General features: G+C 38.8%; 1 protein-coding gene across 6 annotated transcripts in view; it reads right to left on the bottom strand.

The window, feature by feature from the left end:
• Window positions 1-17758, bottom strand: part of LOC140194012 (pumilio homolog 2-like) — a 133527-nt gene that overhangs the window by 74811 nt on the left and 40958 nt on the right. For all 6 annotated transcript variants that reach the window (XM_072251321.1, XM_072251322.1, XM_072251323.1 and 3 more), the window contains exons 4-5: window positions 16736-16841; window positions 12411-12598 (exon numbers count right to left, since the gene is read on the bottom strand). In XM_072251321.1, coding sequence (XP_072107422.1) covers window positions 12411-12598; window positions 16736-16841 — 294 coding nt within the window. The remainder of the gene's footprint in view (window positions 1-12410; window positions 12599-16735; window positions 16842-17758) is intronic.

The following is a 17758-nucleotide window of genomic DNA, read 5'->3' as shown; positions in this document are numbered from 1 at the left end:
ACATCATAATCCAGCAATCTCCCTAAGAAATCTCTCCAGAATACTGAAGAAATCATGTTTTTCCATAATATTCCTCCAGTTTCCTGCTCCTTCAAATATCTTCCAAATCCCTCTTTTCAACCTCAGGTTAACCTCAGTTGTTTAATATTTTGCCTTGTCCCTCATCTCAACTTTGAACTTGTTTTGACATTACTTTGCTATGTAGCTGAGCTTGATACTTCATATGATTTGTACATTCATTTTTTGCTGAACATTTATCTTTATAAGTATCAACAAGAATTTAGTGCAGAAAGAAATTTCAGAAAGGAAAAATTAAAACAATACAAGCTTAGGAAGAAATAGAGAGAGCCATTATTCTGCTTCACTTAAGATGCACTGAAGATACATCAACCTTACATTTTGAGTTATTGGTTTGGGCCATAGTATTGCTCCATAGATACATACATCTCTGTTAGATGTTAATTCTCTGCAAATGATCTAGACAATAGATTTCACAATTCTATAGCAATGGGCTGATATTGAACTCTTCTTCACCCAAAACACTCAGACCTTTCCAGCAAGTATCACTAAATTGCAATCAACAATTGGTAACATTGGCAATCATCTGCTCCTTGAACACCAGCCAACAGTAATAACTATTATTCACAAGCTGTAATTAGCATGAGCATTCATCAGCCTATACAAACACTTCTGAAGAGGAAACTGATAACAAAGAGATCGTTACATCAAATAACTGATGTAATTTCCTTAATAATTGGACAGACATGCCTACTTTACCAGTAATCCACTTAAAAGCAAGAAACAAAGATGATAGCACTCTACATCAAATATCACTTCAGTTTAAATTCAAGGAATAGATGAAGCAAGGAGAAATCTCCATAATGTGCAATAACTATTTAGGTTGTTATCAGATAATCAACATGTAAATGGATAGTAATAGATAAATCCTGTACATATTAAAAAAACAATGAAATGTTGCAAGTGTGGTGCAGCTCTATGAACAAGCTCATGAACAATTACTGTTGTAAATTACTCTTTTAGGTAATCAGCTCTCACCATATATCAATATGAAATGAGCAGCAAATGAGTAGATGAGAGGCTTTAGCACTAAACCAAAGGTCTTTGGTAGTTATACTCACAAAGGAAAATGGAGGCAACTAGGTCAAAGCATACAATGAAGGTATGCTTCTTAACATACTTTCACAGTCGCAGTCCATTCGGCGGAAAAAAGCCTCACACAGGTCAGGGAAGGTGAGATTTAAAACAAGGAGCTTTCACAATTTTCCTTTTTTGTTTTCAGCAAGGCAGCCACAGTCGAATTGATGGAGGAGGCCTCACACAGGTTCAGGGAGAGAGAGATTTAAAATTGAGCTTTAGCGGGATTTTGTTTTTTTATGGCAGTGCAGTCACAATTCATCAGCAAGGGCAAATAAAAACAACCACTGAGTGAGTGGACCAGGGTTAGAGTGGGGAGGCTTTTGCTAACAGGCTTGGACAAGGCATCTGGTGAATTTCTTCTTTCTTCATCTTCTTCATTCTTTGCCTGTTAGTACATTGTTAGAGCAGGGTGAGAAAGTCTCCGGGGTTGTGATGCATTCTTTGTGTGAAATGTGGGAATTCTGGGAGACCTCCAGCCTCATGGATAACCACATTTGCACCTGGTGCACCAAGCTGCAGCTCATAAGAAAACATGTTAAGGAAGTGGAGCTGCAACTTGATGACCTTTGGCTCATACAGGAAACTGGGGAGATGATACATAGGAGCTACAAGGAGATAGTCACCCCTAAGTTGCAGGAGGCAAATACCTAGATGACCATCAGGAGAGGGAGAGGGGTGTCTCAGATTGGATCCATCACTTTCTAAAAGTGGGAGGGTGAGCAGCCAGAAGTCTTGGCACATACTGGCACCAATGACATAGATAGGCAAAGCGAGGACGTACTAAAGAGAGAATTTGGAGAACTAGGTAGAATACTGAAAAGCAGGACTTCCAGGGTAGTAATCTTTGGATTGTAGCCTGTGCCATGCACCAGTGAAGGTACAAATAGGATGATTTGGCAGATGAATGTGTGGCTGAGGAACTGATGTCGGGTTTCAGATTTCTGCATCATTGGGATTTCTTCTGGGGAAGGCATGACTTGTACAAAAAGGTGGGGGGAGAGGGCTACTGGTTTACAAGCAGAGGCAGTGTGGTCAGGCAGATGAAAGGCAAAATTGCTGTCAGTGGGATGAGTTGCAGTGTAAAAAGGGGGTCAAAATCAAAAAAGATGATGAACACAGGACATAAGTTGTTATACTGGAATACACGCAATAGACAGAATAAGGTAGATGATTTTGTAGCACAGAGATTGGCAGATATGACATGAGCATCACTGAGTCCTGGATGCAAGATCATAGTTGGAAGCTTAAAATCCATGGACACACATTGTATCGAAAGGACAAGCAGGTAGGCATGGGGTGCCATGGTTCTGTTGGTAAAACATAAAATCAAGTCCTTATAAAGAGGTGACATGGGATAGAAAGACAGAACTCTTGATGGGAATTATATACAGCCCTCTGAAGAGTAGTCAGGACGTAGGCTAAAAATTACAACTGGAGATCGAGAATGCATGCCAAAGGGCAATGTTACAATAGTCCTGGGGGGATTTCAATATGCAGGTAGATTGGGAAAATCAAGTTGGTGCTGGAACACAAGAGAGAGAATTTGTAGAATGCCTACAAGATGGCTTTTTAGAGCAGTTTGTGGTTGAGACCACTATAGAATCAGCTATTCTGGACTGGGCATTGTGTAATGAACCAGATAGGATTACCAAGCTTAAGGAAAAGGAACACTTCGGAGACAGTGACCTTTATATGTTAGAATTCAACCTGCAATTTGAGAAGGAGAAACTAAAGTCAGATGCATCAGCAGTACAGTGGAGTGAAGGGAAGGGAAATACAGAGGCATGAGAGAGGAGCTGGCTAAAGATAATTGGATGGGGACATTAGCATGGATAGCAGCAGTGCAAAAATCACTGGAGTTTCGGGGTGCAAATCAAAAGTGGAAGAGAAGATACATCCCATAGATGTATTCTAAAGGCACAAAGACAAGAAAATCTGCAGATGCTGGAAATCCAAGTAACACACACAAAATGTTGGAGGAATTCAGCAGGCCAGGCAATATTTATGTAAAAAAGTTGAAGGGAGGAGAAGATGGTGGCGTGACGCAACTCGCAGCAGCCACTCTGGTGGTGTCTGTTATTTGTCAAGTAGGGTGCCATGCACAACCCTGATTTGATGGAGACGGACGTCAGAGCACGGAGGAACATCTGGTTAAACTTCTGAAATGCCTGCTTCGCTGCTGCTGCTGCTACTGTGTGGTCCGGTATCTCCGGAGGGGAAGGCCCCGAGTCCTCGGCTTTGCTTGTTGGGGCGGGGTCAAAGTGCGCGGCAGAGGATGGTGCTTGGAGAGGCTGTGTCGGAGGGGCTGCTCGGAGGCTCGAAGTTTTCGAACGGACTCAGAGTTCGTTGTGGTCGAGTGCTTCCGGTGGTGCTGCATCGGCAAGTTTGCAACGCTTGAGGTTCATGGCAGGGAGAGTTTCTCCCTTCTGCCGCCTGCGTGAAGATGATGAGGCTATCGGGACTTTGAGACTTTTTTTTTACCATGCCCATGGTCTGTTCTTTATCAAATTGTGGTATTGCTTTGCACTGTTGTAACTATATGTTATAATTACGTGGTTTTGTAAGTTTTAGTCTTGGTTTGTCCTGTGTTTTCTTGTGAGATCATTCTGGAGGAACATTGTATCATTTTTTAATGCATGCATTTCTAAATGACAATAAACGAGGACTGAGTGCCCTCATAATCTAAAAGAATAAAAAGTTGATGTTTTAGGCTGCCTTCAAAGGCAGCATGGTGAAACCTGTGCTTGACATGGAAGTCAACACAGAAAAAAAAACGAGTATATGATAAAGCAAAAGTTAGTGGGAAATTAGAGGAATAGGGAACTTTTAAAAACTAAAGGGTAACTAAAAAAAAAATGTGGGGGTGGGGGGAAGAAGATGAAATATGAAGGAAAGCTAGCCAATAATATCAGAAGCTACTACAAAGATTTTTCAGATATACAAAGAGTAAAAGAGGGGTGAAAGTATATATTGTACAACTGGAAATGGATGCTGGAGAGGTAGTAATGGGGGACAACAAAACGGCACACGAGCTGAATAGGTATTTTACATCAGTTTTCATTGTGAAAGACAGTAGCAGTATGCCAGAAGTCTGAGAGTGTTGGGGGCAGAAGTGAGAGCAGTTGCTATTAACAAGGAGAATGTGCTTGGGGAGCTGAAAGGTCTGATTGTAGAAAAGTCACCTTGACCAGATGAACTACACCCCAGGGTTCTGAAGGATAGCTAGAGATTGTGGAGGCATTAATAATGATCTTTCAAGAATCAATAGATTCTGACATGGTTCTGAAGATCTGGAAAACTGCAAATGTCACAACGCTCTTCAAGATGGAATGAAGGCAGAAGAAAGGTAATTATAGATCAGTTAGCTTGATCTCAGTGGTTGAGAAGATGTCGGAGTCTATCGTTAAGGATGTGGTTGCAGGTACTTGGAGGCACATCATAATAGGTAAAAGTCAGCATGGTTTCTTTAAGGGGAAATCATGCCTGACAAATCTGTTGGAATTCTTTGAAGAAATAAGAAGCAAGACAGACAAAGGAGAATCAATGGTGGTTGTGCACTTTGATTTTCTGAAAGCCTTTGACAAGATAAGAGCCCATGGTATTACAGGAAAGATACTGAAAGAAAATGGATAGAGCATTGGCTGGCTGGCAAAATAAAAAATGAGTAGGAATAATATGCGCCTTTTCTGATTGGCTGCCAGTGACAAGTGGTGTTCTGTAGGATCGGTGTTCGAACTGCTCTGTTTTTACATTGCATGTCAATGATCTGATGACAGAATTGATGACTTTGTGGCAAATTTTGCAGACTATACAAAGACAGGTAGAGGGGCAGGTAGTGTTGAGGAAGCAGGGAGGCTACAAAAGGACGGGCAAATTAGGAGAATAGGCAAAAAAGTGGCAAATGGAATAGTGTCAGGAAGTGTATGATCATGCAATTTGGTAGAAGGAATAAAACCACATACTATTTTCTAAACGGGGAGAAAATTCAATAATACGAGGTGCAAAGAGGCTTGGGAGTCCTCGTGCAGTTTTTCCTAAAGGTTAATCTGCAGGTTGAGTCGGTGGGGAGGAAGGCAAATGCAACATTTGCATTCATTTCGAGAGGACTAAAATATAAAAGCAAGGATATAATGATGAGACTTAATAAGGCACTGGTGAGGCCTCATTGTGAGCAGTTTGGGGCCACTTATTTAAGAAAATATTTGCTGACAGTGGAGAGGGTTTAGAGGAGGTTCACCAGAATGATTCCAGGAACGAAAGAGTTATCGAATGTGCAGCGACCAATGGCTCTGGGCTTGTAGTCAATGGAAGTTTTCACAAAATCCTCTAGCTACTAAGAAGTACACTGTTTCAAAATACACACAGAAATTCCATGAATTGCAAGAGAGAACAGGGAAGTGAACGGCAGAATGAATTGACATACACTCAGTGGGTCAATGGGCCTTACGGAAATAAGACACGGGAAAATCCTATACTAGTGCATATGCAAAAGGGTATCGTTTGCTACAATTCACATTCTAAATATTGGAGTGTCCTGAATCCAAACTTTGGAATTGTTTTGCTTCCCACCTAGGTCTCTCACATTATATTTCCCAATAAAAGATTATCTGACTTTTTTGTTATGAACAGATTGCCAGATGTGCAAATTATGCCTACGAAGACCCACTTATCTATTAACATACCATGAACTCCATCTAGAAACTGCACACATCTTTCAAATTTTGTAGTTAAACGATAAAAATCTAAATCATTATTGTGCCTTTAAGACAAAGTCATACCCAGAAGCAATTTCAATGTTCAACCCCAAGCCAATGGAAGATTAGGGCAAATACAAATCAGCCTGGTTAAAAGGATACTTTAAAGAGCTGCAACAAGAAAAAGTAAACTGAGAGCTGAGAAAAGTGTCAGAATTATATTAACATAAAACCAAATCAATTCAAGCCTAGGCTTTCAATAAGATTAATAAAAATAATTGCTTTCAGTTTTTTTGAATTGTCATAGCCTTCATTAAAATGTCTAACAAAACTATTAGGTGCACAGATGACTAAGAACCAGTGAGTCTTTTGATTCAGGCAAGAGAAAGTATCAATTAACTAATTACAACTTGGCCTCTGAAGACCAACATCTGCAATCTTCACAAAGAAAACAGCTTAAAACAGATCAGGGAGAGGGCGGGGAGGGGAGATCACCATGAATAAATTAAGGTGACCTGGAAGATACATTTTAAATGGTGAATTGGGAGCAAACAAGAGGACAACACAAATGGGGAAGTTGCAAGTAGGTAGAAGAAATGTGTAACCCATCTCCAGAGGCAGGTCTGGTGGTTAGTGCTTAATATATCTAATGGAAAGTGTACAGATATATACAGGAGCGAATTGTTGGCAGTATGGTAATAAGAAGGCATACAGGAGCGAGATCAATCAGCCAGTTGAATGGTGTCACAGCAACAATATTACACACAACTGAAGTAAGTCCAAGGAATTCAGGAAATTGCGGACTTCAAGAAAGGAAGCCGAGGGAAGACACCAGTCCTCGGCAAGGGATCAAAAGTGGAAAGGGTGAGCAGTTTCAAGTTCCTGATGTTAACATCTCTAAGGATCTATCCTGGGCCCAACATATTGATGCAATTACTAAGCAGGCAAAACAATGGCTATATTTCATTAGGAGTTTGAAGAGAATTGGTACATCACCAAAAATACTTGCAAATTTCTACAGATGTACAATGGAGAGAATTCTAACTGGTTGGATTACTGTCTGGTTTGAGATGCTACTGCACAGGATTGGAAAAGCTGTAGGAAGTTGTAAACTTAGCCAGCTCCATCATGGGCACTAGCCTCCCCTGCATCCAGCACACCTTCAAAAGGCAACATCTATCATTAAGGGCCCCATCACCCGGAACATACTACCATCAGGGAGGTGATAGACACACTGAATGGATAATGAGTCCTTGAACACCACTTCAGTATTTTTCCTCTCTTTTTGTGCTACTTATTTTATTTAATTTTCTTTTTATGCAAACTTTTTATTGTAATTATGTATTGTGATGTACTGCTGACACAAAACAATAAATTTCACAACATACACCAGTGATACCAAACCTGATTCTGATTCTAAATCAGTGACAAAGTCAGTGGCATTACAATGCATGAAATAAAAGAGCTCCCCAGGCACCTTGGTGTGCAAGGTGGTTAGCTAAACTAGAAGACAGTGCATTAAGTTTTACTGCTGGTAAAGAGACACCAAAGATAAAGAGTTAATGCAATTAAGCAATTTAAACGACAATGTAAATAACAGAAGAGGATGAGGGGAGAAAAATATTCAAAAAATAAAAATAAAAGACAATGATTGGAAGAATGGAGAACCCAAGAAAACAAAATGAACTTCGAAAGGAAATGGCAAGCAAATACAAAGGGGACTGGGCATGAAGATCATGGAAAGCTGCATCAAGAGTCAAAGCACTTTAGTGCACGTACAATTAAAAATAAAAGTTTAAGGTAAATTGGGGGGGGGGGAAATTGGGCTTAATTCCATTAGCTTCCATTAACAATGTTTCACTGTACATTAGAGCATTTTAACATTTCTTGTGCGCAAAAAATTAATTAGTTTCTAACCAATGAATATTTAACAAAGGAAAATATTAAAATTCTCAGTAATGGAGACTTTACCTCAGTAATTTTTTTCCTATGGATTTGGACTTGATAAAGAAAAATATTCCCACAGAATACTGCAACACATTTCTAATATTTTTAAAACAAAAGCATCCAATTTTTATGCATCTACCTGTGTCGAATTTAACTTCATAAATGATGGAGTCCAAATACAGTAAAACTTGAAAAATAATAGCACAAAATGCTATTAAGAGAGGTGGAACAAACTGGGAATATAATTATGAGCCAATATATAATCTTATAAGCTGGAATGTAATCATCCCATTTTTGGAAGAGTCATGACTAAGACATTACTTGATGAATAGAAAATACAAAGAACGGTTTAAAAATATGATGCTCTTTCATTTAGATCATACAAAATAAAGGGATGATTTAATAGCAATGTTAGAAATTGTGAAAGGATTAAACTGATGGCAGATTTATTTTTACATAGAATCAGAATAACTACTTATAGCAAAACAGTTGTTGACTGGTTTGGTAAGAATGAATTGCTTCCTAACTGCTATTTCCACACAATAGCCAGGATGAAATCGATCCTAAACCACATCATATCCAAGCCAATTCTGCGAGACTCATTCAGCTGTCGCGAAGGGGATGCGTTTATGGATTCACGCAACAATAAGCCATTTCCAACCCATCAGCATTTGTTAGAAACAAATTTAAATGAAAACTATTGAAAAGTATGCTTTAATTAACAATTAAAATTAGCTTAATAACTTTTATTCAAACTGAAATTGCATTAATGAGGCGACAGGGTAATCCAGGTTACGGGCAGGCAAAGTTTCATGGAACTAAGACGGAGTCAGGTAGGAGATAGAGGTTGAAGTTGGTTTGTAGCCACAACAGCATAAGAAATAAGAGCAGAATTAGGCCATTTGGCTCATTGAGTCTGCTCTGCCATTCCACTGTGGCTGATTTATTATTCTTCTCAACCACTTTCTCCTGCCTTCTCTCTGTAACCTTTAACGCGCTTACTAATCAAGAAACTATCAACCTCCTCTTTAAGTATACTCTATGACTTGGCCTCCACAGCCACCTCTGGCAGTGGATTCCACAGATTCACCACCCTGGCTCCTCATCTCTGTTCTAGAAGGATTTCCTTGTATTCTGAGGCTGTGCTCTCTGGTCCTACACTCCTCCACTATAGAGATCTTCCTCATTCTTCTAAACTCCAGCGAATACAAGTCCAGATTCATTGAACACTTCTCATGTTAACCCTTTCATTCCTGGGATCACTCTTGTGAACCTCTTCTGGTCCCTCTCCAATGCCAATACTGAGATAAAGGGCCCAAAACCACTTACTATACTCCAAGTGCAGTCTAAGCAATGCCTTATAGAGCTTCAGAATTATGCTCAGTATACCTAGCAACACCTTTCTAGACTGAGTAGCACACCCGCTTGCCCCCTAGAAGAGCCTGAATTCTTCATGGCATGGACTCTGCACGGTGTTGGATACATTCTTTAGATATGCTGGGCCATGTTGACATGATAGTATCACAGTTGCTACAGATTTGTTAGCTGCACATTTGTGTTGCAAATCTCCCATCCCACCACATTCCAAAGGTATTCTATTGGATAGTGAGCTGGTGACTATGATGGCCACTGGAGTACAATGAACTCATTCTCAAACTGGTTCCATGAACATGACAAGACATGGGCCTTGAGATATGGCATGCTAGAAAAATTTCTCAAATTTCTAGCATACTGTGAAGACTTATGCAAAATACTTCCACTAATAGCGGAATCTGCTATTTCTTTGTCCCCCATTACTACCTTTCCAGCATCATTTTTCAGCAGACCAATATCCACTCTCACTTTTATTCTTTAGTTCAAAGTAAATTTATTATCAAATCACATATATGTCACCAGAAACAATGCTGAGATTAATTTTCTTGCACACATGCTCAATAAATTCAATAGCCATAATAGAGTGAATGAGAGACTGCTCTAACAGGGCAGACAACCAGTGTGCAAAAGACAACAAACTGTGCAAATACAATTAAGCAATAAATATCGAGAACATGAGATGAAGAGTTCTTGAAGTGAGTCCATAGGTTGTGGGAGCAGTTCAGTGATGGGGCAACTGAAATAATCCCCTCTGCTTCAGGAGCCTAATGGTTGATGGATAATAGCTCTTCCTGAACCTGCTGGTGTGAGAGCTGAGACTACTGTACCTTCTTCCTGATGGGAGCAGCAAGTAGAGAGCATGACCTAGGTGGTGAGGGTCCTTCATCATGGATGATGCTTTGCTGCAAAAATGTCCAATGTAGATGTGCTCAATGGTGCGAGGGCTTTACCCATGATGGAAGAGGGCATATCCACTACTTTTTATAGGATTGTCTATTCAAGAGCATTGGTGTTTCCATACCAGGTTGCGATGCAGCCAGTCAATACATTCTCCACCACACACCTATAGAAGTGTGTCAACGTTTTAGATGTCATGCCAAATCTTCGCAAACTTCTAAGAAGGTAGAGGTGCTGCCATGCTTACTTCGTAATTGCACTTACATACTGGGCCCACGACAGGTCCTCTAAAATGGTAACACCGAGGAATTTAAAGTAGGCGACCCTGTTCCCTCGATGAGGACTGGGTAATGGACCTCCAGTTTCCTTCTCCTGAAGTCAATAATCAGTTTCTGGTCTTGCTAACATTGAATAAGTGATTGTTGATGTGGCACCACTCAGCCAAAATTTCAATCTCCCTCTTATATACCGCTTTATAGACATCTGGGAAAAAAATTTACAGTACCCTCCTTTAAATTATTTGCCAGCTTACCTTCATACTTTAGCTTATCGCTCTTTAATGCTTCTTAGTTGCTTTCTGTTGTATTTTAAAAGCTTCCCAATCCCCTAGTTCCCATAATTTTCGCTATCTGACCTCTCTTTTGCTTTTATGTTGTTTTTGACTTCACTTGTCAGCCGGTTACCTCTTTCAGCTTATTTCTTTGGGATGGATCTATCTTGCATCTTCCAAATTGCTTCCAGAAATTCCAGCCAGTGCCCTTTTGCCGTCACTCCTCCAGCATCCCCTTCCAACCAACTACGCCCAGCTTCTTTCTCGTGCCTCTGTAATTCCCTTTACGCTGCTGTAATACTGATACATCTGATTTTAGCTTCTTCCTCTCTAATTACAGGATGCATTCTATTATACTATGATCATTGTCTCCCAAGGGTTCCTTTACCTTGAGCTCCCTAACAAATCTGGTTCAGTACACAATACAAAATATAAAAATTACCCTGATTTCCGCAACCTACCAACATATTGAAATCCCCAATGACTATTGTAACTTTGTCCTTTTTTCACACCTTTTTCTATCTCCCATTGTAGTTTGTATCTCTCATTCTGGCTACTGTTCAGAGGACTGTATACAACCCCCATTCATGTCTTATTACTCTTGCAGTTTCTTAACTCTACCCATGAAGATCCTATGTCATCTCTTTCTAAGGATTTGATTTTACTTTTTAACTGAGAGCCACCCTATTCCCTCTACCTACCTCCTTGTCCTTTTGATAAAATGTGCATTTTTGTTGTTAAACTCCCAACTATGATCTTCTTTTAGCCACAGCAATACACACAAAATGCTGGAGAAACCCAGCAGGCCAAGCTGCATCTATCAAAAAGAGTAAACAGTGAACGTTTCAGGCTAAGACCCCTCATGAAGACTCAGGAAGAGTCTTGGCCCAAAATGTCGACCGTTTATTCATTTCCATAGATGCTGCCTGGCCTGCTGAGTTCCTCCAGCATTTTGTACGTATTGCTATGACTTCCAGTGTCTGCAGATTTTTTTCTTCTTTCTTTCAGCTACAACTCAGTGATGCCCACAAAGTCATACCTGCCAATTTCTAATCTGCTACAAAAACACCTACCTTATTCTGAATATTGCATGCATTCAAATTTAGTCCTATATTCATATTCAATTTTGCTCACATATTACTGAAAGTTAAGGAATTTGAAGACACGGATTTTAACTTAAAATTACAGCAAATAGCCAAAAACATTCCAGCAATAACAAGGATGATTGAAAAGATATCTGTGAAAATGTGCTAAATTTTGAAAAAAAACATTGTGAGATTCAAAAGGCAGAAAATCACACTGTATACCTAGAGACAAGAAAGGCTCGAGTTCAGCAATGGACTGTCTAAGATATGGAATATTACAGATATGGAACATATTTATAAAAGGGAGAAAGTAAAATGAAAGCCATCCCAGGGACAAAATGGTCAACAAGATTGAAAATAACAGCACAAAATACTGGACATATCAAGCAGATCAGGTAACATCTGTGGAGAAAAAAATTAACATTTACAAACAAACAAACTCTTGTCTATTTAGATATTTCTTCCCAAATTCAAAATCCTATGAAATTAGTCTTTAGAAAATTAATAACAAATATAATTGCAAGCTGCTAATAAAACTTAAGTTTATACAATGCAAAGATCACATTAAGAAAAAAATTAAACCACTGCTCAAAAATAAGCATCTTGATGCAAGTACACTAAAAACTGGTGATTGAAATATTTAAAATTAAGTGAAACAATATACATAAGTTCACACAATATATAATTTGTAGGCTGGTTACTTACAAATGGTCCCTTCCTAAAACGAGTGTCCAGTTTATCACCAGGTGAAGATCTCAACACATACTCCACCATGCTTACTCCTAGACCACCACTTTCAGAACGGGGAGACAGAACAGAGCTGACTTCACTGTTTCCATGAAAACCTTGGCCAGGTCTTCTCTGAACCATGATTGGCTGTGATACAGTATGGCCTATGTAATTTAAATTTAAACAGTAGATAAATGCTTGTTCACTGAGATAGAACTAAAAAGTTATCAATATCTGAAGCCAGCATAATCAATAAAAGATTCATACACATTGTAATCCTATGAAGGAGGTAACATAGTAATAAAAATTATGTCAGAAAAGCTACTTGTTAAATTATTACCCTACTCCCCCCCCGCCCAAGAACCCAGGCATCTTTTTTCTTCTCAATGAAAGATGGGAGTAAAACACCATATATTGGAAACAAGAGAAAATCTGCAGATGCTGGACATTCAGGCAACACACATAAGCTGCTAGAGGAACTCAGCAGGGCAGGCAGAATCTATGGAAAATAGAGTATAGTCGACATTTCAGGCCAAGACCTTTCAGCACGACTGGAGAAAATAAGATGAGGAGCAGAGTTACTCTACTGCCTGCTGAATTCCTCAAGCAGTTTGTGTGTGTTGACCATATATTGGAATTCTGTTTTGTGTTTTGGGATCAGAGAAATAGCCTCACAAGGAAAACATGAATACAGAATAGAGTAAACAGTATACAATTATTGAAATGACAATCCTGATTTTCCAATCAGTCTTTTTACATTCTATGCAATACTCACAACACGCTGGAGGAATTCAGCAGGTTGGGCAGCATCCGTGGAAAAGATCAGTCGACGTTTCGGGCCGGAACCCTTCGTCAGGAACCCACAGTCCTGACGAAGGGTTCCGGCCCGAAACGTCGACCGATCTTTTCCACGAATGCTGCCCGAGCTGCTGAGTTCCTCCAGTGTGTTATGAGTGTTGTTTTGACCCCAGCATCTGCAGATTATTTTGTGCTTTTTACATTCTATGATTGTTATGGAAAAACAAAGGTTTTAAACTCATAAGCCGCATGTATTTCTGAGACTGGCATTTCCAACAAGTCTTAGAGAAGGTTCTTCCAAAGTGTTTGATGTTATTTTAAATAAAATAATATCAAGCACAAAGGATGAAGATCCTGAAGGAAAGGTTGAAAAGAACTATTATCAGGAACTTCATAACAACACAATGGCATTGCACCAAGAGAATAATTATACTGATTGGAAGCAAAGGACAGTGCAGGAGAAATAAGAAACTCAAGATAATTATTTTATAATAGTCACTTGCTGAAACTGACAAATGATTTTCTAGAATCAAACAAGGGACTGAACAATTCACTTTTAAACTGAAATTTTCAGAAACCTATTTGGAAATTCTATCTAAACATACAAAAATGCAGTCCATAAACAACTTAACATTTAATTGTATTTTTATATATTCAGCACAATCTTAAGCAGAATTTGCTCATCAGTTCGACACTGAGGAGGAAGTGATATATGCTTGTAGCCTTCGTTCAGTGTAAAAAGCTCTCGGCTTCAATCGAGTATCTGTGGAATACTCCTGAGCAGATTTTATACTTTGCTTCACCAGATTCAGTAACATACTAAACCATTATTATTACAATGGGATAAGCGTCCTTTATCTAAGATTAAACAGGATTGGGAAAAGGAACTTAATTTGACTTTTTTGACGGAGGATTGGATGCGGATATTGAAGTTGGTTAACTCTCCTTCAATTTGTGCTAGCCATTAATTGTTTCAAAAAATTGTACATCGTTATCATTTGACAAAGGAGAGACCTCCTAAAATCTTTTCTAATGTTGATAGTCATTGTGATAGATGTAAAACTGAGATAGCTACACTGACACATATGTTTTGGTCTTGTTCTATATTGGAACAGTTCTGGAAGTCATTTTTTTTTCAACAATTTCTAAAGCACTTAAAATTAATTTACAACCTAATAAATTAACTGTGCTGTTTGGAATAATTCCTCAAAATATTCATGGTATTTCTGTATCTGACCAACATGTTATTGCATTTGTTACATTGATGGCTAGGAGGGCCATTTTGTTGAAGTGGAAGGATACATCAGCTCCCACTATGTCACAATGGTTCTCTCAAGTGATGCTATGTCTTAGTTTGGAAAAAATTAGAAGTTGAACCTTTGAACCTTTACTTGATTTTGAAAAAAATGGGGCTTATTTGCTCGTTATTATCATTTAAGTTAATTGATATAATTTTTCCACGATCTAATTGTAAATGTTTTAGTATATTTTCTTTTCTTGCTGGCGGTTTGATGTTTATTTTTAGAAGCTTTTTGTATGACGCATGACTCCGGGGTTGTACACCTAATGGGTTCTTTTTTTTCCCCTCTCACTTTTCTGCTTAGTAGGTTTTTTGTGTTATCACAAAATTTTTTTTCAATCTTTAAGATAATTTTTTTTGAGGCATTGTAAGTGTTGTTACTTCAATGTACTCCTGTTATTTTTCCTGTATAATATAACAATAAAAAGATTTGAAAAGAAAGAAAGAACATACTAAACCACTTACAGGCTAATACTACTAACTTAAATAATGGTAATTATGTACTGCAGGTGGTTGCAGGTCACTTACAACTAAAGTGAGGGGAAAATATATTACTGAGCAATAAATCTGCATCAGGATTACCAGATTTAACAAATAAAGAGAAAGGGCACAAAGACCAAAATTAAATTGCCACTCCACAGGCTGAGTCAGTGATTAGTTATCAATCCTGAAATTTGCCAGTTATCCATCAATTTTTCACTCCCATTTTCTATTTTATAACAAATTATTTCTGTAGTACAAAAAATACTGTTGGAAGAATGCAGTGAGATGAGAAGCAACTGAGGAGAGAAAGAAGAAGTCAGCATTTTAGGTCAAAACCCTACATGAGGATAGAAAGTAGAGGGAAGATGATAGAGGTAGGGAAATGGCCTAGAGTGCCTGAGGACGAGGCCCTCTAAGTGGATGCTCCGGAAGACCCGAGGGGGATGCCCCTGGCGCACCTGTTGGTGATGGTAATGTCCAGTGTCCCTGTGAGACAAACCGGGGAGAAACTATTGGAAAATTGACAGCGAAGATAGAGGTGGTTACCACTTGGCCAAGACCCCAGACTGTGAGCGCTCTACACTCATTCCTCAGGTTCTGTGGTATATGCTGCCTTTCGTTAACTCCCCACTGACTGAGGAAGAGACTCCCAGCCCTTCTCCCATTGAGTTAGATGAGGGGGTGCGGAGATCTCAGAGAATTAGGAGACGACTGGATAGACTGGCCTACATTGCACCAGGGGAACAGAGTGTGACCCCTACCATTTTGGGGAGCTATGCCACTGCCTTTTACACCTGGATTGGGCTTTGTGTTTTGCAGGAAGGGTTGGTGAATTATCTCAACATCATGAAGACATAACTAAATTTGGAGGGCGGGGGGGGGTTAGTGTAACACGTTGTAAGGTTTCACTGCTAATGTAATGGTTTCTCTGTAGCAGCAATGTTTGGGTTATGACTGGAGATAACGGGGCTTTGGAATGTATGTTATCCAATGGGAGAGATGTTCTTTTTTGAGAGTCTGGAAGAGAGATTTTCTTGGTCTTTCGTCGGGGTGCAAATGGACAGAGTTGGAAAACCACCAGACAGTGTGGACTGAGGAGCAAGGGTCCGAGGGCCTGCTACGCTTGGAGGTCAACAGGGACAAATGAACGAACAGTGAGCTCCAATGATGCACAATAGACTTTTTCCTTAAAATAGGCCCTTTTACTTTTTTACTTTCTTTACTAACCGTCTATCCAAATTAAGATTTATAAAGGTCAATCATTTAATTGCATATAGTGGACGGTCGAATATTTTGCGGTGGGGATTTGTAACCGGGCAACACATCACGCAGCATTCTCAATTTGGTGGGGCCAGAAGTTGTTTCCTGCTAGATGAACACGTGCTGGCCAAGCCTGAGGGTGACATAAGCTTTTCTCCTCAAAACAAAGGCATAGAGATTATAGTTAATTACATTTGTGAAGCCCAATCAATCTACTTGTGCAGATGTTAACTTAGAATATCTATGAAGAACATGGTAATTATGTTTGCCACTGAAGCAACAATTTTGAAATTACGGTAAAATATTCAAATTCAAGTTCAAGTTCATAAAACTTTAAAAAGTTCATCAGCTTAAAAAATACATTTTCTATTGCAATGGAAACTGGTGAAGTTATTAAACATTTTATACAAAAATTGTAAAGAATACAGCTTTTAAATAATGTGTTGCCAGTAACACTTACGAGATGCTCCCCATGTAGTATCCCTCCACTCATCTCCCAGGAAAATCCCTTTTTGGCTATCTTTAGCTGAATCATCTGATTCCCAGAATTTATTAGCAGGTAAAAGCTAAAATAAAGAAATAGCAAAATGAATGATAGCAAGGTTAAATATCAAAATGTAGCTGTTTCACTAATTTCAAATGTAGAAACAAACTAGTAATCTCACGATGGAGGGAAAAAAGCCCAACATTTTCATTTGTTTTCTATTTCACACTTCATTTATAAACTGGGGCCTTTTATAGTTAAATATCATGTCAGCAGACCATATTTACCCAAGGTAACCAGGACGCATTTTACGCTTGGATATTAGCTAATTTTAGAGATCCTTTCGCAGTTCACTTTATTTATTTTCAAGTCAAATGACTTTCACTACCCATTGGTTACTTTTGTAAAACAAAAAGAACAAAATGAGCTTTTACTTAAAATGCTATCCCCTACTTCATTCCTTTGCTTCAAACATCCATAGCAGGCTATGACCACACAGGGCAAAAAGAACATAGGCAGAAAGTTATCTGGTCCTTCCTGCCTGATTTGCCAATAAAAGCACATAGCTAAGTCACCAGGACATAAGCTGAAGACCTATTTCAGGAAATTAGTGTACAAATGGATGATATTGAGAAAATGCAACAATGGCAATGCTGAATTTCTGATGAGATATTAAACCCAAGATCGGCTCACGATCAAAATATTTTTGTATTTTAATGCTCAAGGTCATTGACATTCCTTTATCCAATATAATTTTGCCCATCTCTCAATAAATGGCCAATCTTCACATTTTCCTATTTCCTTTTTAAATAGCTACAGGAGTCCTTACAGTATGTTTTCATGCCTCCTACTAGTTTACTTTTGTACTTTCTTTGTTCTGTCTATTGCTTGACCCATTTTTGTTAATCCTCCTCTTTTCAATTTCTTTTAGCTTTCCTTAACCTTAAATCCTAACTTTTCTTACTTGCCATGGTTAGACTATTTGACTTATGTTTCATT

The sequence above is a fragment of the Mobula birostris genome, chromosome 2 (assembly GCF_030028105.1).
Source record: "Mobula birostris isolate sMobBir1 chromosome 2, sMobBir1.hap1, whole genome shotgun sequence".
Classification (NCBI taxonomy): Eukaryota; Metazoa; Chordata; class Chondrichthyes; order Myliobatiformes; family Myliobatidae; genus Mobula; species Mobula birostris.
The sequence above is the reverse complement of the archived record's forward strand: the minus strand, read 5'-3'. Positions and strand labels throughout refer to the sequence as shown.